The sequence below is a fragment of the Polyodon spathula genome, chromosome 30 (genome assembly GCF_017654505.1).
Source record: "Polyodon spathula isolate WHYD16114869_AA chromosome 30, ASM1765450v1, whole genome shotgun sequence".
In the NCBI taxonomy this organism is placed as follows: domain Eukaryota; kingdom Metazoa; phylum Chordata; class Actinopteri; order Acipenseriformes; family Polyodontidae; genus Polyodon; species Polyodon spathula.
In genome coordinates, this window is record NC_054563.1 from 7,649,141 (window position 1) to 7,674,140 (window position 25,000).

Genomic DNA, 25,000 nt, shown 5'->3' on the forward strand with positions numbered 1-25,000 from the left:
AGTACCTCAAAAGACGGCTGACTGAGATTGCCCTGGATTTCTGTGATCTCTTTTTCCATCTCAGTTATCAGATTTTCCAGCCTCTGGATGTTGTTTTCTACTATAGAGAGCGCTGTTTGTTCCTCAGTATCTAGCTTTGCCAATAGTTCGTCTTTTTCATCCAGCAGGAACTGAACAAGCTGTCCAACACTGGCCTCAATACTTTCCTTCAGCTGCAATTTCATCATCTGTTAAATTGACACATATTCACACACTGCCCGGAATATACAATTTTGTATTCATCTTAAACTGGTGTGTCCAATATGTAGCTGTTACTGCCCTATGCTATTAACCAAAGTACCTGTGACATGGCTTGCTTCTTGCTGTTTTACGCCCCTTGTCTATGGAATTCCCTGCCACTTTGAATCTGTTCTTGCAAACAATTTGCATTAAATTTGCATAGTTAGATGATGCAGTTTAATGGGCTATAATACAAATTTTAGTTGGGTGCTCTTAAGAAATAAGTAGTCAGACCTAGTTTTTTCTATGGCATTTACCTTGTGGAAACATACTTGACAAAAACTGACATACTTCAAACCACAAATTAATGCAGTCTTCAGACTACAAATCAATGCAGTCTTCTGACCGTCACATTAATTACAAAGCAAACAATATCTTCATTTTTACTCCTAGTGACCACAGTATTCTTCACTGGCAAAATATTTCCTTGCATTGTTTTTGCAGTCACCCCATACAACCAAAAATAAAGAACTAATGTCCATAGATTGACTGTTTTGAAACGACAGGCATTTTAAAGTGCTTTCCTAACAACATCTTCAGTTCACAGTTTTCCCTTGCAATGAACGTGCTGAAGATACGTAAAAGAAAAGTCTAAATGCAGGAAACTGAAAATATTTAACCCCTGTACCTGAATATTTAAACGAGTGTCCACATCTTCATTCTTCACTTTCATACAATAGATTTTATCTTCATTCAGGTTAGTGAGCTTACATCGAAGATCATCCTTGATCAAACACAAAATTGGACATTTAACAACATTTACTAGGTAACAAACTCCTTAAAGTTATCTTCAATATTTAAAAGAAATTACAGCACAGCATGTTTATTTTTTAAAATACCAGTGTCAAAGAACCGAGAATCGATCAGCAATAATCTTTGAGTAACATTAGGTGATCCAAGAGTAGTGCTAATCGGGGCACTGGAAACCAGTAGCTAGTATACAATATGCCTACCTACTCCATGGGAATTAAAGGTAGGGACTTAAGCTGCACTGTCGACTTAAGTAAACTGGCTATATAATCGTTGAACAAAATGGACAAACTATTTGACGTTACCTTTAAGTCTTCAATAACCTCAGGCAGAGGGGCAACATCATGATGCCTATAAAACAAAAAAATAAGCCTTCTGTTGCATGGAAATGAGAGAAATATATCCACCCTATTGTTCTTTCTAATCTTGAGAAATTCTCATCCAACTATGAGCTGCTTAGTACAGTGAAAGGCAACAAATGGGTCTGGCTATGAAAGCTTGATCTCCTGATTAGTATTTGATTACATTTTAGATACATTAGCCTTGAGGAACATATGTATACATTAACTTTTAAATCTACAGTTTTGATATTCTGAAACAACCAAGAGAAGTATATTTTTTGTCCAATAATATTTCAGATTCTCTTCATTTTCTCAAATGCAATAGCACATGAGCAAAAAGACATTCTTAATGCTGAAAAATGTAATCATATTTTTACTGCATTGCACACATGGCTGAGTGACTGCACACTTCCAGCTCAAAGTGGATTAGGTGTTTGTAACTCTGTGGTTCTAATGCCATTTTATGATAGAGCAACATTGCAAATCTTTATACTTTTGTTAGATTTAGCTAAAAATTGTGAAGCATGTAATTGAAACAGTAGTTTTCATATTTAACTTCAATACATTAGTAGTGTATTTTACTCAGTTATAGTATTAACTTATAGCAATGTTTATGACTGTTTAACCCACTATATTTGATCTGTTGTCAAGCAAAATAAATAAATCTAGCAAAACACCAGATTTGTCTCCAGTTTATTATTAGAAGGTGCCTGGGAATTAAGATCCAGTAGAGTTGAAAGGGGTTGATGAGTAACATTGGATTGATTAGAGAAATAAATTAAAACATTTAAAAGTGCATATATCTGTATTTTCTTTATTTTTCAGATATATTTTTTAGGGAAAATTTGCTGGTGGCTTCACTGCTAATGACGGTGGCTGAACATGCTAAGACCACCACAAAATGTGTTTGAGAACCACTGCACTAATCTATAAACACTGACCTTCCTGTATCTACTTAGACACAAGTCTTTGTGGTGGTCTTACTTGAATAATAAACTATGTTCTAACAATATATCTGCAATCAAATACAGAATATTGTTTAAATACAAAAGGGCCAGGTTTAAACCTCCAGCTCACGGGAACACAATTCCACACAAAGCACCTGAGAAGGTAAACAAACTGGTCATAAATTACTTTATTTCATCTCCCTCCAAAACTCCTACCCTATTTAAAGCAAACGCCTCCCCACCCACTTGGTGTTGCAAAGTCCTGACCTCGCAACACCAAACACAACTTATCTCCAGCAACAGTCCCTCTAAAATGACCATTTATTTATTTTTAACAATTACAGTAACCCTTTGCTTACATGGTTACCTGTGTTGTCAATACAGAGCTTCTTTCTTGCTATACATCAACTTGCTAGTCATGTGGGGTAAATTGCCATACTTTCAGTTTATTTTAAAATGTATCACATTAATTAAACTTGGACCTGAATGTCAAGATGTGCACCACTAAAGCACAAACTTAAGAGGTATGCATGATTCTTTCAGACAAATTCCAACTATGTCAATTTTGAAGAATGGGTTTAGTACGTGATTGATGATAATGTTAGTAACATATGTACTGTTTTTAAAAAAAAAACAAAAAAACTAAAACAAAATAAATAATAACAGGGCAGGGAGCAGGCATCTTTATTTGGATGCACAACTGAATATACTTTAAACAAAATTTGCAAAAATGCTTACTTGTGAGCTCTGGACTCCCGGCATATCACACAAATGAGCTTGTTGTCTGTCTTGCAGAAAAGCTTAAGTTCTTCATGGTGTTTTTCACATCGTCCTTCCTCCTTGGCCTGGGGTACGGCTGCTTTGGTTTGTTTGGGTTTAAAGAATTCCAGGTCATCAAGCCTGTCCACCAAGTTCCGAACCAAATAATTCTTGGTGAAAGTCATGCTGGGAAAGGCCTGACGGAGTGATTTGAAAGAAAAACAAAAGCTTCTAATAATGTGTTTATTTAAATTTCACACGGAACGCATCAACATCCAAATCATATTCGGGATGTCCGCTAACGAGCAAAGAGTGTCGCAATCGATCCAGTTCGGGTTTTCGGAGATGAAAGTTTTTCACCTTGGTAAATTACCGCTCAAAGCTTTTTCTCATTAACATTCTTGTATTTTTTTGCTAGGAATTCAAATCAAATGTACAGACTTATGATGCTGATGTTAAACTCAAACGAACGCTAATGAAAATAAATGTCTAACTCATGAAAAATTACACGGACCGCCATACTTCATAGATGATCTAAATAGTATCTACTATCTCGCTACCTATATCTATCTATCTATCTATCTATCTATATCTATACATATATAACATTTCTGTGTGATCATTGAAACCATATACATTTTACAGCATTTGTTTGTGATGCAGTACGTACCCGTCTGCACTCAGGGCACCTGTAACCCTGGCCATTGCTGCCATTCTCCTGCCAGTGAACGAGAATGCAATCTCGACAGAAGTTGTGTCCGCATTGTAAAATAACAGGATCGTCAAAAAAGTCAAGGCAAATTGCACAAATCAGTTCTTTCTGAAGTTCCCCTGTCTCTCCCGAAGCCGCTGCAGCCATGATAAACAACTGACCCCGTGCTGACAAACAGGAAGTGAAGAGAGTGTGTGGAATTGTGGGACTGCTGACTAGAGGTATGTGCTGCGTTTCAAAGTACGTTAACATTTTTTTAAAATTATTATTTTACAGCGTATTCCACCTGTACATTTAGATGATTAGTGCCCCTGTCTGTAGTTGTGTTTTTTTCTTCAATATCTTCATTTATAATCTATATTCCTGCTTTTCCTGTTTCTGTAATATATTCAGTTATTATTTTTCTCTTTTTCGTCTCCCATCCTCTTTCCCTTTTCCCAACAAGCTATTCATTCTTAGGTCATATAGCCCCCATGTTCATCAACGTCCTCTTCAAGTTCTGCCTTTGTTCTTCAAATTTCACTCTATTACATAATGTGCCACTTTGTCTGGAACCTTACACTTCTCTCATATACCACTGATATATTTATCGAATCTACAGAAATTATCATTCAAAGCAACCTATCCAAAGACCTTTCCTCTTTCCTCCCCGACTCCTTACTTAACCAACTATTATTAACTAATTTCTAAATATTATAATAAAACCTTCCTTTTATACTTTTATCCCATCTCTCCTGTCATTCTTTTACTTATTTTTTTTTTTTTTTACAAAAACTCCCATGTCCTGAGATCCCAGAGGAATCACCACATCAATCGTCTCCCTTTTTAGCCCACGTTTTGCTGCTAGATCTGCCATTTCATTGGCCAGCATACCAGGAAGCCCAGGAGTTAGAGAAAGCTGCTGCATATGTAAACAAGTACCTGTTCTTGATAGTCAAAGTTTTGTATTAATTTCCTTGCCAGACATAGCCTACATGGTCTAATTCAACAGCCTTTGATTTGTGTGTGTGTGTGTGTAATAAACCTAGCAAGGAGTTCTCATAAGTCTAAACAGAAAAACTTGTTAGCCTTTAACTACACTTGAGTAGCAGGGACACTGCACGGGTAGAAACACTTGGGAAATGTTAATTGTAATATGCCTTTGTAAGTGTTATTTGATTATTTACAATCACTGCCTTTGCTTATTTATTTTATTTAGTGCAGGTTGGATTGCTTTTTATCATCAACAGCTATTTACTGTATTAGTTTTGCATACATCTGAAGCACTAATGATCCAATTGTGATGAAACTTAGCACAAGTGTATCAATACAGGGATAAGGCACCCCTGTCTGCTCAACTGTCAATGTTTTTACATAACAAAGTGTGTGATAAAAACCCTTTTTGAGACTATCAGTCAGACATTGGCAAAAGACTAAGACATACTGCAGGAGATGCAATACAATGTTTTACATATCATCTGTTCTGTGTCATAAAGAAAACAATATGAACTGATTGTATGGAAAAAAAAAAGTTTATTTTTTATTGCAGACCACAATCAGTTTGTGCTTGGAGGTCCATGTTACAAATAATTACAGTACATATTCAGCATCTTAACACTGACCACTCCCCAAAACAGCCAAACAAATATTCCTGTTTATATATATATATATATATATATATATATATATATATATATATATATATATATATATATATATATATACACACATAATATTAGAAACAAAAATGTGTAAAAGACTTACAGAAATGGAGCTAAACACATGTATCAGGGTTAAATATATTTGAGTAGGAAAAAAACAAAAGAAAAAAACGACTGTGTCTCAAGTACTTACAATAATGAAATGCTAAAATGTATAAGGATTTAATACTATGAATAAAAATGGTTATAATGTACTGAAGACTGCATTAGCACTCCTACTTCATAATAGTATATGTGACATGTTATGCAAAGACACATTTAGTACACAACAGATGCATCAAACAATAATATAATATATATATATATATATATATATATATATATATATATATATATATATATATATATAAAAAACATACTTGCTAATGACTGCTACATGAGAAACTACTTCAAAGCATTTCATGAGAATTTGTCTACAAATGTAAATCTGTGGCTTAAACATAGAGGACACTTCTTAATTTACATTTCAGGACTAATTTAGCAGTATAACACAGCTGTAAATTCCATTTCCCATTTTTTAAGTTCACCTATATTTTATTTAACACATCAAATACAACATCTTTTGGGCCTATTCACAAAGCTCTAAGAACTGTTTAAACACCATTTTGATTTATTAGCTAAATGGTGTCGCATTTCTTGAACTCTTTTCAGTTGATTTAGACAGATTAATAAATTAAATCTCATTTTTCACAGGAGTGTTTAACTGAACAGAAGCAAGTGTTCCTTAAAATAGTCCCTAAGGTTTTGGATTCATCTGACTTACCGTGACAAGGCTACTATTCAGTGTTTTGTGCACTATAGCTTTATACTGACAAAACCACTTGAAGTAAAAACTCTTCTGAATAACTTTTGCTCCCGAAATAGAATTAAATTACATATTCAGTAGCTGATGGTGGATCTCCATGGGTTCTGTTGTTGATCTGAAACTGTCTATCATTCAAAGTGGCAGGGATCAGATAATGCATATAAACTAGACCTAAATGGTCAAACTTGTTCTGTCAATATACAATTGTTTTGACAATATATCTTCATTGGTTTGTATCCGTTTTTATTCTTGAGTTGAGCGGATCTTTTGTCGTGTAGTTAGTAGGGCATCCACAATGTTAAACCCTCATAACTGGTAAAACAAAAGCTGTACCTCAGAATTAATGATGTAGTATGTAACTGTAGGAATGGACAAATATAAGAATAAAATACTGTCTTTTGGTGATTATTTTGTATTTTCTATTAGCCGTGTATGATAATGGTTTGTTATAGCAATGGGGGAAGGGCTTTTCAAAACTGGCAATATAAAGGGCTATCTAATGGGCCTGTTACTGCATTTCAGTAGAACAGCTGTCTGGATGTTAAATCTCACGGTACACCAGCAGTCACAAAGCACGTGGAATCAAAGAATCAGTGCTTCATTTGTAATCACAATATTCTAGTTCATATAAAAATACCAATAAAAGAGTTTCACAAATATGAATCCTTGGCCATATACTGTACACCAATGCCATACATACCTAGGAAAGGCATCACAGTTGTGTAATACTGTTTCTTGCAAAGCCTTACCTTGTTGTGTACTCAAGCCAGAGTATTCTTTACTAAGTTAATTTGCAGCAGATAATGAGGTATGAAATCCTCATGCAGTTTTACAGAAAATCCTTTCCTGCTTTAACACATGCACTAGAACATACAATCTAGCATTGTTCTTAAAAAACAAAAAGCAGCACACATGCACAAATCGTACACACAACTCAGTATATGGACTGGTATAGAAATGCAGACTGGATCTGAGCGTACTGTCGCTTGGCATAACTGAGAATATGTCAGTGCTGCTGACTAATTTTTGGTTTGATTAAGATAAGGTGCAATGATTACAAATACAAATCAATGAATGTTTTTGTTACCCTGTTACAGTACATTATCTCCTCATGATGCCTTTTGCATAGAAGTGTATAGAAAATTTGGATATGACTTAATGGTATATCAACGGCAATGCAAAAAAATTAAAATAAATCTAATTTAGCTGTAATTACATTAAAGGCCACTGGGTGTCACTCTATTCTTTGAAAAAAAAAAAAAGCTTACAAGTACTATAATAGGCATGGCAGAGGCATAATAGATGACAGTATCTTAGGCTGTATCCAAAACTGAGTATTGTATTATCATAATGGTGTCAACATTATAAATGTCTAACATAAATATAATAATGTATTCTTAATACTAAGTAGAGCACACATTTCTCAGATATACTGCTAATGGCCAATCGCATATTAGTGTGAAAAGAAGCACCTTCCCTTCATTGACTTTTATTCATAAATCATTGTCCCTTGAACATCAGCATTGAAACAAATGAACTGATCTCCACTTCCAGTGGAAAAGTGAAACCATTAGCACCTATGGATAACATTCTTTGAGGAAACTCAAAGTAAAAAAATAAAACAAAACCTTAAGGAAAGTCAAGTGCCTCTTGACTTATGTGTAGCGTTGCATACATAGTCATGATCTCTTACAGTGCCAGGAGAGTCTTTCTATCCGTACAGGCAGCAATTCAAGTGCTACACTTTTTCAAGTACAGTAGTGTTGGGAGTCACATGACATGTGATGGAGGTGAAGGTAATGTTTAAAAGAATGCTTGCATTAAAGAAACAGTTACAAGTTCATTGCTTGAGGCACTTGTAAAGTTGAATTTGAAATCTCCCGTAGTCCTTGCTGTAAATGTGTACGTGTGTGTGTGTGTGTGTGTGTGTGTGTGAAATCAAACTTCCGAACTGTCACTACTCTGATACCTATGTGACATCATTGGCTCTGTGCTGGCAGATCCCTTCGGTGTGTCCTTTTTCTTCGACTTCTGCCTGCGTTTCAGTAGCAGGATGATGATAACGATGAGGCAGATAGTGAGCAGCAAGCCCGCCAGCCCCCCAACTATAGTGACCAGGTTGTCCTCAGACTCTTTGTTGTGCAGCTCTCGGGGGATAATGCCTTCCTCAGAGTCTTCTCTTTGAGGATGCAGTTTCTTGTTACTGCGATCAAGTGCGATGTGCTGTATGTTGGTACCCCTGTTGTTTTCCACACCAATGTCCTGTGTGATGGCTGGAGCCCCTCTGGTGGCTCTCTTGGAACGAGGCTGTGCCACAGCATGGAGATCACGGCTCTGCGCAACAGAGTGGTACTGATACTCAAGGCTCCTCTTGCCGATGCCTCGGTTAGAGTTTTCTCTTGAACGCACTGTGTAAATGGTATGGATATACCACTCCCGGCCAGCAGCTACCTGCAAGACAAAACAAATGCATGTATTCATTAATTTCTATTATACATATTTGTTGTTACAGCACATAAAACAAACCCAGTAAGTTAATTTATGAGCGCCATATTGTTTTCTAACATGACCAGTTTGATATAACTTTTTTAAAACATTGGTTGAAACCAAATAGGCCACTTCTGATGCTGTTTTGCAGAAAGGTTTTTTAAGTTAAATGTAGCCTTACCATAGTCTGAGGGCAAGTTTATTGTGCATAAAATATTAGACATGGACATGCAGAGAAACCTATGAAGATCATTCATATTAAGAACTCTATGGGAATCAGCTGTTCTATTCAGTGCTGTTCTGCAGCAACCTTGTAGATTTAACCCACATGGGAACACGAGGATGCAGTTTTATAACCGTAAATGTTCCCTGTTGGATATTCCAGCAATGGCCAACACTGTTTGCTGAGATTTATTTGAACTTAGTTGAATTCATAATCAACCAACCTGGAAGAAAGCAGTGGAGTCAACTCTGAACCCATCAGACCCAGGCTGCCTCACTAGTGAGAGTGCTTCAGGGTCATCCACTGCCAGCAGTGCGTTGAATCGCACATCGCCAAAGCTTCTGGCTTGAGTCTCAGGCTGAGCCTTGTCCTAAATGAAGAAAAGACAGGAGAATATTGTATCATGGCTTTGCATTCAGTGACTACGGTGGCAATGCAGCAGTAGCACAAGGAAAGCAGTTTTGGTATGAACCACTGGTAGAATGATACCAGTGGCAACGTTTTTCATAGTTTGGCAACAAGGGTATTGCAATGGTATGACTCAATGGATTGATCTGTACAATCTGTTTTATTTCATTTGTAATAGGGTTAAAAAAAAAAAAAAAGTAATCTAAAGCAACAAAATATTTAGTTGGAAGCAACACATTTGACTGCTTACAATGATCTTGAATCTGTACAGGAGAGAAGGCGAGTCAGCCAGACAGCCAAATTCAGCTTTTGCGGGGTTGTACTTTGGTACATATCCATCAGCACCAGTGCACAGGAAAACTTTCTCAATGTTACAAATGAAAGAGTCCCCCAGATTCTGTACTGGGTCTACCATCACACGGCCATAGATAACGTCACCTGTGGAGAGGGAAATTGGTTGGTATGGAGAAATATTAGAGGAGAGCATTAAATAAATATATTGGACCATATTATGAATAACTGCCAGTGATGTCTTTTATCATCATGATAAGAGATTTGGCAGCACAACTTTATTCATAAAGCCCCTTTACTGACAGTGTTAAACCCCAGAGCATGCCACTGGTTTCTCAAGTTATTTACTCGTACCATACAAAGATAACAAGTTACAGTTTTCTTACATCTTTTGCTTGAGAGACTCCCTGCATTTGAATCTCTTCAATTTTAAATAATCGGCAGCTTGAGGTTCCCTTAGACAAATATATTGTATGAAGTACTACAGTATGTTTTATTTATTTGTTAGATGTTGTGGTATAATGCAGTATTTGAGCACAGTGGGACCTACTTTGAAGAGAATTGTTTTATACCTCCTTGTGGTTTGCACTCAATATAGTGCCTGGCAACTTTGTAAATGCAGCACAATAAAGCAAATTCTGAATAGTAATGTTGAATACATGTTTTTAAATGTAAAGAACATTGCCCTGGGTACCACAAGGACATTCTATTGCAACATCAGTGCTACGAGTACCCTGCACTGCCACTGCTCATTTACTGTATCCAGAAATAACCAAAAACCACTGCCCCTGCTGCCCAAAAGAGACAATTAAGAGTTTCCATATGTGATGCCATACCTTCTGCAAAAGCAATATCACTCTCCTGCCCGAATCCCATAGAACCATCAGATAACCAGAGAGCTTTCTTTGACAGCAGGATCAACTGTGTGTTCAAACTGAACTCAGCAGCCACAGGGTCACTCACCTGGAAACAACATATAATAACAGATTTCAGCATTAAGTTTCACGAATACCAGACACAAAACAGTGGGCAGAAGCTTAAAGATGAACTTCTTTATATACTTATTTTCAAATGAAAGCATTGAAACTTTATATTTTGTAACCATTTCTTGTTAGTTAGTCAAACTTAAAAGTGGAATGTTTCCTGTTGTTTTTTAATTATATTCAAACCAACAATGTCCAAGGGACAATTCAATAACCCCTTCTTGGAGGGTTCTAACACTCTGCGTACCTGTTGGAATCTGATATCAAGGTCAAAAGTGATGGGCTCTCTTGGGCTACAGACTACTGGAACGCTGTACTCTTGGTTTGGGGAAGCTGTACATGGGATAAGTTTCACGGTGTATGTGCCCGAGTAATCCCGAACCTACAGGAAGAGAGATATATAACAAACAGGCATAGTATTAGAAATTGTACCTCAGAATTCCACAGAGAAGTACACAAATGCAAGAGGGACAAGAACTCTATAGGCTCTATCAGATTATCACATTCCTCTCCTTGATATAAAAAAAATGTGCCTTAGACCCAACAGTGCAACAATGACATTAAATAAGTTTCTAAGCCAAAACTGTATCAGACAAGCTTGGAACATCTTGCTTTTCCAACAATTCGGTAAGCTGGGAAGCTCATAATGTCACATCAGGGTTTCAAGTGCAAAGACAGTCAAATGTTATTCATTTGTGAAGTCTCTAAACACTCGTTGACTGTAATGCTTACAGCAAAATCAGAAACAAAGGTCCATTGCTGCATGGGCTGGTTATAGGTGGGCTCACTTCGGATCAAGCTCAGGCTGAAGGTAAGACCTGGGTGGTCAGCGCACATTATCATAGAGGAGAGGGAGGATGCTGGAAAAAAGAAAGATAGAGGATTTAGTTTTCGTGTTTTAAAGCTATCTTCTGAAAGTGTACTAGCGAGAAGCACCTTGCAGGTAGGAGCAGTTACATTATTTAAAGTTGTTTCCTTACTGTTTCATATTTTTATTAATATTATATAAATCAACACAAAAGACAAAGGTACACTTTAAAATGGCATTGTGCAGATGGGTCTCCTGTAAATACCATTGCTTTGTGTATTTGCACTGGATCTAACCTTCCTGATATACAAACAAGTACAGAAGGATGTACTTATTGTCTTAAAAAAATGAAATCTGCTTTCTGTAAAACTAATTTCTTCTTCTTTTGTAATTTATTGGAAGTGTATTTAAATAAGTAGGAGTTATTTGACGTGAAGCTTATTTTGGAGAGCACGTCTGTCATGCCAAGCCAAAACCACAATCTCTAAATTGCCCAGGAAACCACTGCAATTTTTTATCAAGGTCTGATAAGATACGTTGTCTTTGAAGGGTTGACAAAAATGAGTTTTTACAGACTGTACAATACACACGGACGTGCCTCAGGCATGCATTCTGCAGTACACTTACCGGAATGGGAGGTCACAAACAAACCACGGAATCGGGCCTCTGTCCTGAAATTTACAACCAGGCGCCCCTCTTCATTGATACGCATGCTGGTTGGATAGAGAGCACCTGACAACAAGCAACAATGGATTTACAAAGGCAAGATAATCAATTCAGAATTCTCTGAAGAACCTGTTAAACCTATTCCAAAATACACAAAAATACCAAGTTACTTTAAAGGACTTTGCACAAAGTGTATGTATACTAAATATATATATATATATATAATTTTACTACAATGCAACAGTGCTACATAATTGATAAATGAAAATGAACTATAATACACCATCATTCCCTCTATATACAGCAGAAAACATAACCATAATAATACATAATATGAATAAAATGGTGAATGGTAAACATACAAAAATAGGATTCACATTTTAACTTATTCAAGGCTCCCATGTTTTGCCTGAAGTGTAACATTTTCCAAAATCAATCATATCTATCCAACCAGATCGCTGATTGTAGTAACTTATGTCACCATACATTACAGCTATTGTTGTTTGTGGTTTTTGTAATGAAACTACCATTTCGTCACTATAGCAACTATATGTGGAATACAGCCAAAGAGAGCAACAATTATTTGTTGGAATAAGATTGTTTTAAAAAAAGTGAGATTTATATTTATCTTTATAAAAGTGTTTTATTATTTAGGCTCGATGTTTAAAGTTAAAAAAAAAAATAAACAACTAAAATTGTTTCTTGCATTTATTATTAGTTTAGAAGGAATAAAACAACAACAACAACAACAAACATGTTTTACTTTTACTTTAAACAATGAAAAATAGAATTTGCACAGTAGTTATTCAGTTTACCCATAACTTTAAATTGCTCAATCAAAATTGAAAAAATTAAAACTTCATTTTTTAAAATAGTTTTGCCTTAGTTACTATTACTTAGTCTCTTCCAGTTTTATCTTTGTGATTTAATTTACCATTCTTTTTTCATGCATACTTTCACAATACTTTACCACACATTGCTATGCTGCCTGCCGAAGTAAGGTACCTTCCGCAACAAATCCTAAAAAAAAAACACAGACCCTGGTCACTGACCTTGTAACTCAGCTTCTGCGGGGCTGCCGATGCCGTCCTTCCACAAGATGGCAGTGTCATACACAAATGTCAAGCGGAGCTCTGATTGCAGGTCGAAGTGCTGCCAGCCTCCCGCCCCCACTGGGGAATGGAACACATACGACACGTGCAGTGGGACTCGCAGCGTCACATAGGACTGCACAAGGTTCAGCACCTGGTAATAAAAAACACAGCAACTCTTTTTAACACCACAGTCTGTCTATAGTTGTAGGTCATGCTCCTGTTATATTTAAGTCAACAAGAGAGATTATTAACCATTTCTATCCTGTATTACAGTAGACGTCCTATTGCCTAACATGTATTCAATTTAAATAAATAAATAAATAAATAAATAAATAAATAAAACAGTGGAGTTTCAAGAAAATCAAACTATTTTTATTCATAAAACTTTGAAAAAAACTAAACAACTGAATAACACCTTATTCACAGTACCAGTTTAATTAAATCAAGTTTGCAGCTCATGAAGCATGATTTCATCTATTTTGAAAAGGTCAGAAATATGTTCTCATTTTTTCAAAGTATTGTTTTATCTACATTTATAAAAACTCATCCTTAATATTCTTTAAGACAGTCTCAACATTTATGTGAATAGGACCCTGTGTTTCACATTACAGTGTGGGTATCTTGACATGCTTTTTTAATGTGTTTTACCCTGACCTATTAAGATGTTTGCAATAATTCAGAGTGGTTCGGAGGTTAGTTGCTCCAGGTCAGTTTTAGTAATTTACCTACAGCTGTCCTGGCTTTCATCTAAATTCAATTCTGCTGTGGAATCCTAATGATCCTCGATGTCCCCATTTAAAAAAAAATATGCGACCATGTCCTTTCTTTGCTCAACAGAACAGTACAGTATTGTGTAGGTGGATCTTCTGTAATTACCATCTCTTTGTGAAATTGCACCAGATCTAATCCATCTGGATATACAAATAAGTAAAATACACAAATGTACTTATTTTCCAAAAAAGGGAAAACTGCTTTCTTTAAAACAAATGTATTCTTCTTTGTACTGTACACATTCACTTTTCAAGTGGAGTGGAGTTTTAAGTTCCTGTGGTTCTCTGACTGTGACTCCAGTCTATAACCCAACTTGGCAGTATTGACAGAAATAGCAAAACTTTTCCATTTATCGGATATACTGTATTTTTAAATGACATATTTGAGGTGAAGCTTATTTTATCCATTATGTTAAACCAAAACCACAATCTTTCACTGGCACTGGTAAAACCGAGTTGATAAATAGTCTTCAGGGACCAGAGAGGAGGTTTTGGCCAGTTCACAGTTTCTAAACTGGTTAAGACTTGGATCTTATTTATTTATATTTCCCAAAGGCAATTTTTGCTGACAATGGAGACAAACTGCTTATTGCTAAATCACTTTAAACTGTGAAGCTTTGTTCTGGTTCTGGAAGAAACCTTGTGTTTTTCTTTCCTTCCTTTTTTGTTTTATAAATCTATAAGATCAAGCTAAAACCAAAAACACAGACCCACTATGTCTTAAATTTAGTTTTCATCAATCTCCATGTGAGAACTACATTTGCATCCATGCATTTTACTGTATTAACAGACGTCAATTTAAACTGTATAGTGATGGTAGGACTAATGCAAGCTATTATCAGCTGTCAAAGCCACACTTGCTTGCAATGGAAATGTAAAGACCTGTTCTGACTTGAACAGCTTTAACTTTTGTAATGAATGGTTTGCTAAGGGGCCTCAGACATCAAATGCCTTTGCTAAATGGATTCCAGCAACCCTGTCAACCTGCAAAACATTAACCCTTGCATGTTCCTGGGGCCTGATTCCATTTCAGGTAAGTAACTCCGGTTCCCAAAGGTTCCCCAGACTCGTTCCAGCAGCCAGGTAAGCACGTAATGAATGTATTGCTTCCGAGGTTCGCTTCTGTTCAACTCTTTCAACAAACAGCCAGGTATAGACAGTTCCATATGTGTATATTTTGCTTCAGCTATTAAAAAGCCAGTAGTCACCACTTTTAGGAGCCTGCTTAGTTAAATTCCAATATAGTTAAACAATATGCTGCCATCCTCTGACACCGTGCGCTTGTAAAAAAAGCCTTGCACATATATAGCCAGTAACGCTGCCCTTGCTTCACTCCCACCATTCCTTCTTTTAAACAAAAAAACATGCCCCTTTTAAGGGTTGTAGCCTGGAGTATAGCCACGTCACTGCTAAGATAGCTGACCTACACACACACGTGCAGCCCGCCCTTCTTAAAGGGACCGCACCAAAAGACTGAGCGCTACAAAGTGGTCGGACCTCATTTATTGTCCAGTTTTAATTTTATAATTGTCTTTGAGGTTTTGAAATGAATACCAATGCCTACCAGGCAATACTATGTAAACATGTTTTAGGTTTTTTACCCCGCAGTGAAGCAGTAACATGTAAAATGGCATGGCATTTATTCTGTATCTAGTATCCAGTTTTAAGTCAGTTTCAGCCACAATGGTCAACATAACAGACCACACAGCAGTCTACTGATGTCTTTCAAGTATAAAAAGATAACGTGTGTTTTTCCTGTCAGCTATTAAAGAGGAAAGAGTAACCTTACTTTTGATTTTAAAAAGTAAACCTATACATTTACTGGGTTTAAAACATCTGTTGTTTATTTCTGGAGTATGTAAAATAATGAACTGTGTTCACTGCTAAAAGTATTAGGGCTATTTTAAGTGCATTTGTGTTTATTTTCCATGTCTATTATGGTCATGTATTGCAATTTTATAGAGGTTGAAGTTGACATGGTGCAGCTGTGTAATACTGCCCATTTAAAAAACATAAGCCGACTTTTGTATTTAGGATCACATTCTTTACTGAAACTTTTAAGTCCCTTTATTCAAGACAGTTTTTACTTCAGTAATTATACACTAATTAACTATACAATATTCTTTAAAGAAATACCAACATATAAACCAAAGGAAATCAATCAATTTTCTAACAGCAATAGAACGCCCATAAGAGGGCTTTAGCGTCTGGTAAGGCCCTTCTTGTTATGCTAAATGACCTTGTGATATCTGATGGCACGAGACGGGCCTTACCAGACGGTAAACATCCTCTTCTTTGGGTTCTATTGCTAAAGGAACAATTTACATCAATCTAGTATAATTCTGCCTTACTGTAGGTCTTCAACTGTGTGTTTTAAGGCTTTGTGCTCCCAAGGATTTAAATAATATCCTGAGAATGAATGCCCTTCTCTAACTTGTCAAGGTGCCGGGCCCACACCCCACTTAAATGAGGAAGCACATTTAAACAATTCAGTCCCACTGACAAACACTGAAATTGCAACCTGCCTTCTGCTTGCCTGTTAATATTCAACCTGTTTTACATTCCTGACAAAGGGAAGGATTTTCACTGGCTCTCAGTTTTAACTATTAATGCCTGCTATCACAGGTCTGTTTGCAAAACAGTGATATATCAAAGTCATAACCCAAACAGAGCAGGCCTGAGTGTCAGGCAGGTCAAAAGGTGGAATGTGGAGATAAGGAAATTGTGTCCAAAGGATTTAAAATGAAAAAAAAAGGACTTTGCTCGCCTCACGTTTTTAGAAAGGACTGAAATTTTTAACTCTGTATTGTCTTCCAGGTGCCTCTTATACTGTTCTCTACAGTGACTGAACACCAGTCCTGGTTACTAAAAATGGCATTGCAGGGGTCTCCAACCCTGGTCCTGGAGAGCCCCTATCCAGCAAGTTTTATAGGTGACTTTTTATCAAAGATTAAAGATCTGGAACACCCGTTAATCTTGACTTAAGCCAATAATTGGTTCAATTAAGTAACAGAGATTGGTTGAAATGAAAACCAGCAGCCCCAGTAGCTCTCCAGGACCAGGGTTGGAGACCCCTGCAGTAGTGTGTCAGGGTAGCGTCATGGCCCAGCTGTTACCGGCAGGAAGAGAGACCCAGAGACACAGAAAGCTGCAATTTAACCGCTAATGCGCACGCTTAATAATAAACACATACACTAAACGAAACACATTAACAAATAAAAAGGCACAAGGGCCAAAACCAAAAGGTCTATGCAAAAACTCACACACAATACAAACAAGACAGCAACTCAGCAACTCAAACATGAAACATGGAACACGGCCCTCCACCTCTAACACCACCATCAATCCTGATCCTCTCTAACACCCCTGACCACCCTATAAATACAGCTGTGGCTGAAGCCTAATTAATCATTTAATTATTTATTCAATTGATTTTAAATGTAATGTTACTGTTGCTGTTTTACTCGGTTTTCAAAAATTAAATTTAAATGTGTTAAATCATTGTGGTGAGAAAGTCCAATTGCCCATACCACTGAGGCGTTACATTTGCAGGGAGAAAATATCTGTAATTTCACATTCATCTGTATACGTGGAGAAACAGTCTAGCTGTGGGTGTGTCTAACTGGGCAATCTGATTCTGAATTGAATCCTATTTAATTGAATTATAAAGTTATGTGAAAAAAAGGGAATAAGGAAATTGTATTTGGCTCATCGAGTTGTTAAATAAAAACACGTCAGACAAGTGGAGTCTGTTCCCACCACCACAACCTGTAAATTCACAAGCGTGTTGCAGTAAATAACGTGTAATCAGACTCAAAACAAAGATAAACCCAACAGGAACAGCTCTTCATCAGATAGCAAACAGCAGGGTTCTTAACTAGCAAAAATGTGTTTAGTTACAGCTTTTGTATTCTTTGTTGTCTTATTTACGAGAGAATGTACCTTTAATTAACTTGAAGCTGTTTTGATTACTGTGGGATGAGTTTCCAGGCTGAATCTGTGCTTCCGATGAAGCAAGGCATGCTTTACATAAGTCAATAAAAAGATGAGATAGAAACAGCCTGTTTAAAGAAGTATATTTTGTATCCTTTATTTGGCACCTTCTACATGCCATTTCTATAAATGCCAGGACATCTGTACAGTGGATATTTATAGATAAAATGAACAGGTATTTGTTGCATTTTATCCCAGGGAGAGGAGTCTTTAGCACAAGAGAAGTGATAAAAAAAGAGACTGATTGAAGAATTTTTCACTTGGGGTATATATGGACTGAGATGGAGAACACATGCTGGGCAGAGATAACAATACAACTTTTAAAACAATAAAGCTGGTTCAATTCAATATAAACAAAGGCAGCTTGACTGCCTGATATGGTATATACAGAAGCTTGGGATACTGCAGCGTTTAATGTTGTATTTTTCTATTTATTCTACATATTTTAAAAGTTAAAGGTAGTTAGCTATATTGTGGTCTATCTTTCTAATTTGGTGAGAGGTTTCAATCAGTTTTAAACTACACTTTACCCCAAGCTGCTTGTGATGTGCTCACAAGAAACTGGGCAGATATTTTTACACACAGGCCACCAAAAAGCACCAGCTACAAATTAAGACTAGAAACTGAGAAGTAAAATTCTTGCATTCTCTTAACCAAACTGCCTAGCAACAAGTTCAATTGGAGCTTGACCACTGTCTATTCTGCTGACCAGGTTTCATTCCACCTGAGGGGCAAGGTCAGGGGTCAAAACTTGAACCTGTCTATTGAAATCACCTATTATCTAAATGGGTGGTGCCCTGACTCTTAATAAATAAACACATTAATACTATGATATAAGTGTGATTATCTACCTGGCCATCTGTCCCAATGGTGCCCCCGCAGTCTGTGAGGAGCTCAGACATGTCATAGTAGCTGACAAACTCCCAAAGACAGGCCTCCAGGTTAAGGTTTCTGTAGAAGCGGAGGGTGTTGGAACCCCTGAGTGCCGAGCTGTACTGGTAGGGGGACGTCTCTCCAATCACTTCAGGGTTTTTGGTGGCATCTGTCAGGAAGCCGTAGCGGGTCTTCACCTCGTTGTAATCCAGCAAGTTTGAGCACTTGTGGTTCCCGACACGGGTTCCATCTGGACTCAGCGTTAATTCGAAATTGGATAAGTCTCTCGTGGAGATGACGGGAAGCAGCCCTGTGGAAATCAAAACAGTTGCAGTCTGAATATAAGTCTATAGGAATACATGACAGAGTGGTGGTGCAGAGGAGCACGGTTTGTGGCAGTGCTCATATACTTACATCAAACTCCTTTTATTAGTATCTGATCCCATATCTCATGTTGATTGTCTGGTTTAGAAACATACACCAGAGATTCAAACTGCTCAATAATTTGTTTCAGTTTAATAGTGGGAACTAAGCTGATTTTGTTTAATGTTTTATCTAAGACTGCAACATGCAGGTATCCTTAAGAAAGCCACATACAGAACTATGACAGAAGTCATCCATGTTGAAGGACAGCTATGCATTCTCCAGTACTAGTCAATATGCAGTACTAGAATATGAGATCTACCTGACCCTATCTAGGTAGTCCTACAGGTGGAAAATACATGAATGAAACTGTCATTTCCTAGTACTACCAACTACAATATATATGGTGCATTTTATATTTTCACAGAAAAAGGTGCATTTTATATTTTCTTATGCTCAGCAATGCAACCCACTGTAAGTTACACTAATGTTAGTACTAATGCTTACTCACCATCAATGTGTGGCATTGTGACAGTAACTTTGATAAGGTTGGGGTGGTCTGGGTCTTCAGGTCCAGTGTAGCGCATCTTTGCAGAAAAAGGCTCAGCTCCCACCGCCCCGACAATACGGGGCTGGCACATACCTGAGAAGAAACAGGGTACACTGTGATACAGCATAAACCATTCTATCTGTACAGCCTTTGCTACATGATTTTCTCACCAGTGAAATATAATATCATAAAGCACAGAAAAACAGCTGCTGTGTTTTATACACTCATACACTCCACAGCACCATCTGTTAGATGTTGATACTGCGAGGATTTAGGCAACGATAATGTTTACACACTTCTCTGGCATGTATTTAGAATTTGTTGTATGGCGTGATGACACCCACATCACATAATGAAATTCTATTAAAAATATCATAAACCGTGAAACCAATCAAAATAGCAGATTCCAGAAGATTTTGCCATATGCTTTATCACATGAAGTTCACCACGCAACTGACAAAAATTCAGCAGATAACAGCATTAACTGCACTGTGTTCTTTTTATTTAATAAGCATTTAAAATATGTTTTTTTATGAATCTGTCTCTTCTGGCACAAGAGTGTCGTCTCTGTTTAAATATACAGTATATTATACCCACTCAGAATCAACTGTACTAATGAACAAGTTCGGCTTTGGTTGAAAGAACATTAAACAAGCGTTACCGTCCTCCACGCTGGCTGAGACGATGGGGCTCATCAGCTCCAAGCCCTCGTCCCCGTTGGAGTTGACGGCTCTGGCGGCACACTGCACCCGGGAGCCTGCCTGGAAGTAGATGGAGTCCAGGGTGATGAGCTTGGAAGAGGTGAAGAATGTGTCGAAGTCCACCTCGCGCATAGGGCTGGTCACTCCGTCAGGGCCAGTGGGGGCGCTCACCAGCCAGCGGTACCGTGTGAGAGTGTTGTTGATGTGCTCGCTGGAACAGAGGGAACCCGTCTTGTCGTAGTCAGAGTATTTAGGATTGCAAGCCTAGGTAGGTGGGAGAAATACAAAAAAAAAACATTCAAGTGAAAATGTAATGGGGGAAAAAACTGAAAAATGCTAAAATGTGTTGCCTGTTTTTTTATGTATGTATGTATGCCTGAAAGTATGCATGTATGTATTTATATATGTATTAAATTCTGGTATAGTACAGTATAGTATAAACTTGACAGAATCTTGATTCTTTTTTCAGTGCCACTTTACCTGTATGGTATTTGCAATTACTTTGAGTGGTGCTGTAGAGTGGTCAGAGCAAGACACAGTGATCCCAGTACCTGGGCATACCAGATGCTCATTGCTTGAGCTTGCACTTGAAATTTCTGATGAGGACTTACTGTGACACAGACAACGGGATAACCAGCAGGTGCGTTCGGGTTCTCACTGGTCCTGGCAGTGTCGTCGTACAACAGCAGAGACACGACGTGCGGCACGGACGGGAAAGTCACATCAGCCATGCTGTTAGTCTCTTCAATGTAAATGATTGCTTTGTTCATCTGCGAGATAATGTTCAAATTTGATTTTTAAAACGGGTATAAATATTTCGGAAAAACATAATTCCTACGGTTTTTTTTGTATTCGCTAATGTAGCTGGTAATTCTTGCTGAAATGCAAGTATTACCTACCGTTCAACAAAAGCAAAGTCATTAAATAAAAAGACACATGTATCTTTCTGCATTGAGCAACATTGTACAGTATACAGTATGTCAGTATATATATATATATATATATATATATATATATATATATATATATATATATATATATATTATATATATATATATATATATATATATATATATATATATATATATATATATATATATATATAAAACTAGTTAAGGATGTACAGAAAACATTACAGGTGTCAGTAACATGAAGAAGCAGGTCACCGTGACCCACATTCACAGTGCATCTTATAAAACAACAAGCTAACAAGATATAGCTTTTGACAGCTAAAACAATCAAGGAGTAGGTCACCAACTTGACGTGTGGAATCACTTCTTTTAACAAACATACTTGAAAAGTTTCTTCAAATCAGACAAATTCATTCGTACTGTATATAGCTCACCATGACCTAGATGTGTGCTAAGGAACAGTAGAAAATGGCAAAACCCTTGAAAACTGTTAGCTGTGTGACTTGTTTTTGTCTATTAGCATACCTGGGTCTCTGCTACCATGTTCTCGTCAGGTTTCAGATGTATGGTGAAGGCCTCTCTCATCTCTCTCACCCCGTCGTACAAAACTTCAACCTCCACAATGTGCTGAGTTTCTCCTTCCTTGAATTCAATTTCTAAGAAATGAAAGGCAAACTGTATTAACTTAGGTTCAACTCTTAAAGCTGCCATGTCCTACAACCACCATTTAGTTTGCTTTCCCTAAAGGTAGCTTTGGCTGCAGGCACACAAGCTTCCTTCCCCCTCAAAGCCACATTGTTAAACATATAACATTTATAGGACACGCCTACTATGACTTACATATGTAAAACAAAGAACTACAGAAAAAAACAGCAACCCATGGAATATTTCATTATAAATTACTGTTAGTTTTCTGAATATTTCAGGTCCAATTGGTTTTCTACATGCTAGCAGACCCTATTTTTATAAAGGTCCTAAATTTTTTTTTTTTTATTATTCTTCTTTTTTTTTTTTTTTTTAAATAACCTTGTCATAACCTTTTTTTTTATATAATAAAGACTTTGTCTACTGTATAGGCTAGATATACATCTCTGCATTAGGCACCTCTAAAGCACTGTGAACTGTTTTAAACTGTGAAGGCGACATAAATTTCTAGGTATCTGTGCTATCTGTCCATATAATACATAATGTCCAAAGTACATATTATGTAATGGGTTTCAAGGCCATTAGCTTTCATACCATTTTCACTTTTCTCTGAGTTTTAATCATTACGTCATAGAAGTTAAAAACATTGTTAAGATGAAAACTTGTGTAAGATTGCTTTGAATCCCCACTATAAAGCTTCTCCTCACCTACCTTCAGACACAGGGTGGTAGTCCTCTCCAGAGGTGGCAGAGCCGTCCTTTGTGTGGACCCTGACAATGGACACCTTTGAAGTGTCTCCTAGACGAAGGACTGGAATTTTAACAACGGTGATCTGCCCCGCTTCCTTGGGCTCGCTGACGCTGAACTTTGTCTCTCCAAACTTAATGATGGCCTCTGTAATCAACAGCAAGAAGATTTTAGAAAGGATGAAAGAGGAATGTTAGTTTACCATTATAACTAAGTTTGTGATTACTTGACACTGCATTTCTAGCGCTTGTATTTCTGTATATTGTACAAAAACCACACACATCCTGCAAATTTACAATGTTTTAAGCTATAACCAAATCAGATTTTGAAGAAAACTGTTTTACACATAATTTTAATGACAGAAACGTATTCAATTATTGGGTTCTTTATTACTGTCTTAAGTTGTTCTTTAAAGAAAGGTTTGACCAATCCTAGCTTTGTCTCACAGTATTATAAACATCCCATGCCTGAATTAAATTAGACATACACCTTGACTGAATACAAGCTCTAGTAAAACAACATCAACTGTACATATCGATTTTATATGTCTCTTACTGTCTGCGTTGTCTTTGATTTTGATCAGTGTCTCCTTCTGTTCACCGATAGAAGCTCCGAATGGCGACTCGCTTTTGGGGCTACCTAGGACCAGCCTCAGCTCTTCATCTTCCTCATGGATAGTATCATCTGCCAGTGTCAAAATGCATGGCTTCTCAATCTCCCCTGGAAATAAAGACAGAAGTTTACGGCAAGTCGGTTGATATGAACTTAAAACAACACTATTAAGCACAATTTAAAGCAATGTTGAATCTCTACTTACCAGGCAGGAAGGAAATGATAGCATCATCTGTGTTTGGTCGTTCGTCAAAGTCCATCATGACCTGCGCCGTCCCCTGTCGAGTATAACACCGTACTGTTGATTTGTAGCTGATATCTCCACTTCGGTACACAATGGCGGTAATCTGTCCATCCTCCTCGTTCCCCATGTACATTGGCTCTTTAAATTGAACCTTTGGCACTTGTGAAGGCAAAAGGAAAAACAATATGAGCCAGGTGCACATGGTTTATACACACTGGTCTATCAACCTCCCTAGTCTCTTGTGTGATATTTATTTAATACTGTGTATTCTGCTTTCAAAAACAGATACACATTTACAAACAGTCTTCAGTTTGAATAAATAAATCACAGTATCTCCTTACAGGGATGCCCACCCCTTATTTACACAGGCAGGGGAGCTGAAGACATGTTTGAGAATTAGCCAGTGTGTTTTTTGAAAACATACTGGCTATAATGTCCTAATGTCCACAGAGTAGGCATGACTATAGGTGAAAATCACATCAGTTGAGGCTAGCAGTTGCTTGACATTGTTTGAATATATTTATATGTGCAGTTGGTATAATAAGACTGATATTAATAATATTACAACTTAAAACATGGGATTCCGCAGTCTCCCCACATGTCTAGTATGGAATACTAAAGTAGGAAAAGAGACAAAAATAGATACTGTTTGAGATCAGATAATTTTCTGTTGAAACAATAGTGGTCCATTCTTGCATGGTATAAATCTCCCAGCAGTACAAAGAAGTAAACTGGTACTGGATATGTTTAATCTGTGGAGAAACAGTGTGGCTTAGATCTTACAGTAAACGAGTTTTGACAAAATAACACTGAAGTCAAAAAAGCTCACCATAACTATTAGCAGGCATATGTATATACATAGTCAGACAATAACCTAAACTTGAGAGCTGTTCCTACATTAGCCACTTCTCAAAAATGTTTCCTTAAATAGACACCGGCACTGCCTATAAAACTTCATCATTTTTAAAACAAGATTTAAAACGTATTTACTTCATTTGGCTTAGCCTTTGCCAGGTGGACCCAGTGCAAAATGGACTTCTAAGATACCTTATAGGAATAAGCCCCATTACTTTGTCATGAAAAAGTTGTGGTTATTGTTGTTTCTGTTGAATATCTGAGAATTATAAGACGATATGTGCCATACAGAAGAACTGTCAGCTCCTCAGGGTTTTCCCAATGTATTATATATACTGTATATTTTTTATATAAGACACAGGAAGTCTATTACCCTTTGCCTCCAGCACACACCTGAAGGTGTGGTTCATGTGCCAATAATTTAAATAGTTCTCACCTAATATTGCTGGTGAGAGAGTATAATTCCCCTGAACAAGACTAATA

The 25,000-nt window shown here is 37.0% G+C and overlaps 2 protein-coding genes across 2 annotated transcripts in view; both read right to left on the reverse strand.

The window, feature by feature from the left end:
• Nucleotides 1–4,708, reverse strand: part of LOC121302607 (E3 ubiquitin-protein ligase TRIM17-like) — a 5,498-nt gene extending 790 nt beyond the window's left edge. The window contains exons 1-5 of the mRNA XM_041232611.1: nucleotides 3,747–4,708; nucleotides 3,056–3,273; nucleotides 1,335–1,380; nucleotides 908–1,003; nucleotides 6–227 (exon numbers count right to left, since the gene is read on the reverse strand). Coding sequence (XP_041088545.1) covers nucleotides 6–227; nucleotides 908–1,003; nucleotides 1,335–1,380; nucleotides 3,056–3,273; nucleotides 3,747–4,040 — 876 coding nt within the window. The 5' untranslated portion in view covers nucleotides 4,041–4,708. The remainder of the gene's footprint in view (nucleotides 1–5; nucleotides 228–907; nucleotides 1,004–1,334; nucleotides 1,381–3,055; nucleotides 3,274–3,746) is intronic.
• Nucleotides 4,709–5,283: 575 nt separating this feature from the next.
• LOC121302608 (FRAS1-related extracellular matrix protein 2-like) overlaps nucleotides 5,284–25,000 on the reverse strand; it is a 29,225-nt gene continuing 9,508 nt past the window's right edge. The window contains exons 3-18 of the mRNA XM_041232612.1: nucleotides 23,624–23,869; nucleotides 23,362–23,526; nucleotides 22,771–22,953; nucleotides 21,940–22,070; nucleotides 21,115–21,273; nucleotides 20,464–20,767; nucleotides 19,764–19,895; nucleotides 18,868–19,199; nucleotides 13,212–13,404; nucleotides 12,121–12,225; nucleotides 11,418–11,545; nucleotides 10,933–11,067; nucleotides 10,539–10,665; nucleotides 9,662–9,849; nucleotides 9,227–9,373; nucleotides 5,284–8,744 (exon numbers count right to left, since the gene is read on the reverse strand). Of these exons, the coding sequence (XP_041088546.1) occupies nucleotides 8,232–8,744; nucleotides 9,227–9,373; nucleotides 9,662–9,849; nucleotides 10,539–10,665; nucleotides 10,933–11,067; nucleotides 11,418–11,545; nucleotides 12,121–12,225; nucleotides 13,212–13,404; nucleotides 18,868–19,199; nucleotides 19,764–19,895; nucleotides 20,464–20,767; nucleotides 21,115–21,273; nucleotides 21,940–22,070; nucleotides 22,771–22,953; nucleotides 23,362–23,526; nucleotides 23,624–23,869 (3,188 nt within the window). The 3' untranslated portion in view covers nucleotides 5,284–8,231. The remainder of the gene's footprint in view (nucleotides 8,745–9,226; nucleotides 9,374–9,661; nucleotides 9,850–10,538; nucleotides 10,666–10,932; nucleotides 11,068–11,417; nucleotides 11,546–12,120; nucleotides 12,226–13,211; nucleotides 13,405–18,867; nucleotides 19,200–19,763; nucleotides 19,896–20,463; nucleotides 20,768–21,114; nucleotides 21,274–21,939; nucleotides 22,071–22,770; nucleotides 22,954–23,361; nucleotides 23,527–23,623; nucleotides 23,870–25,000) is intronic.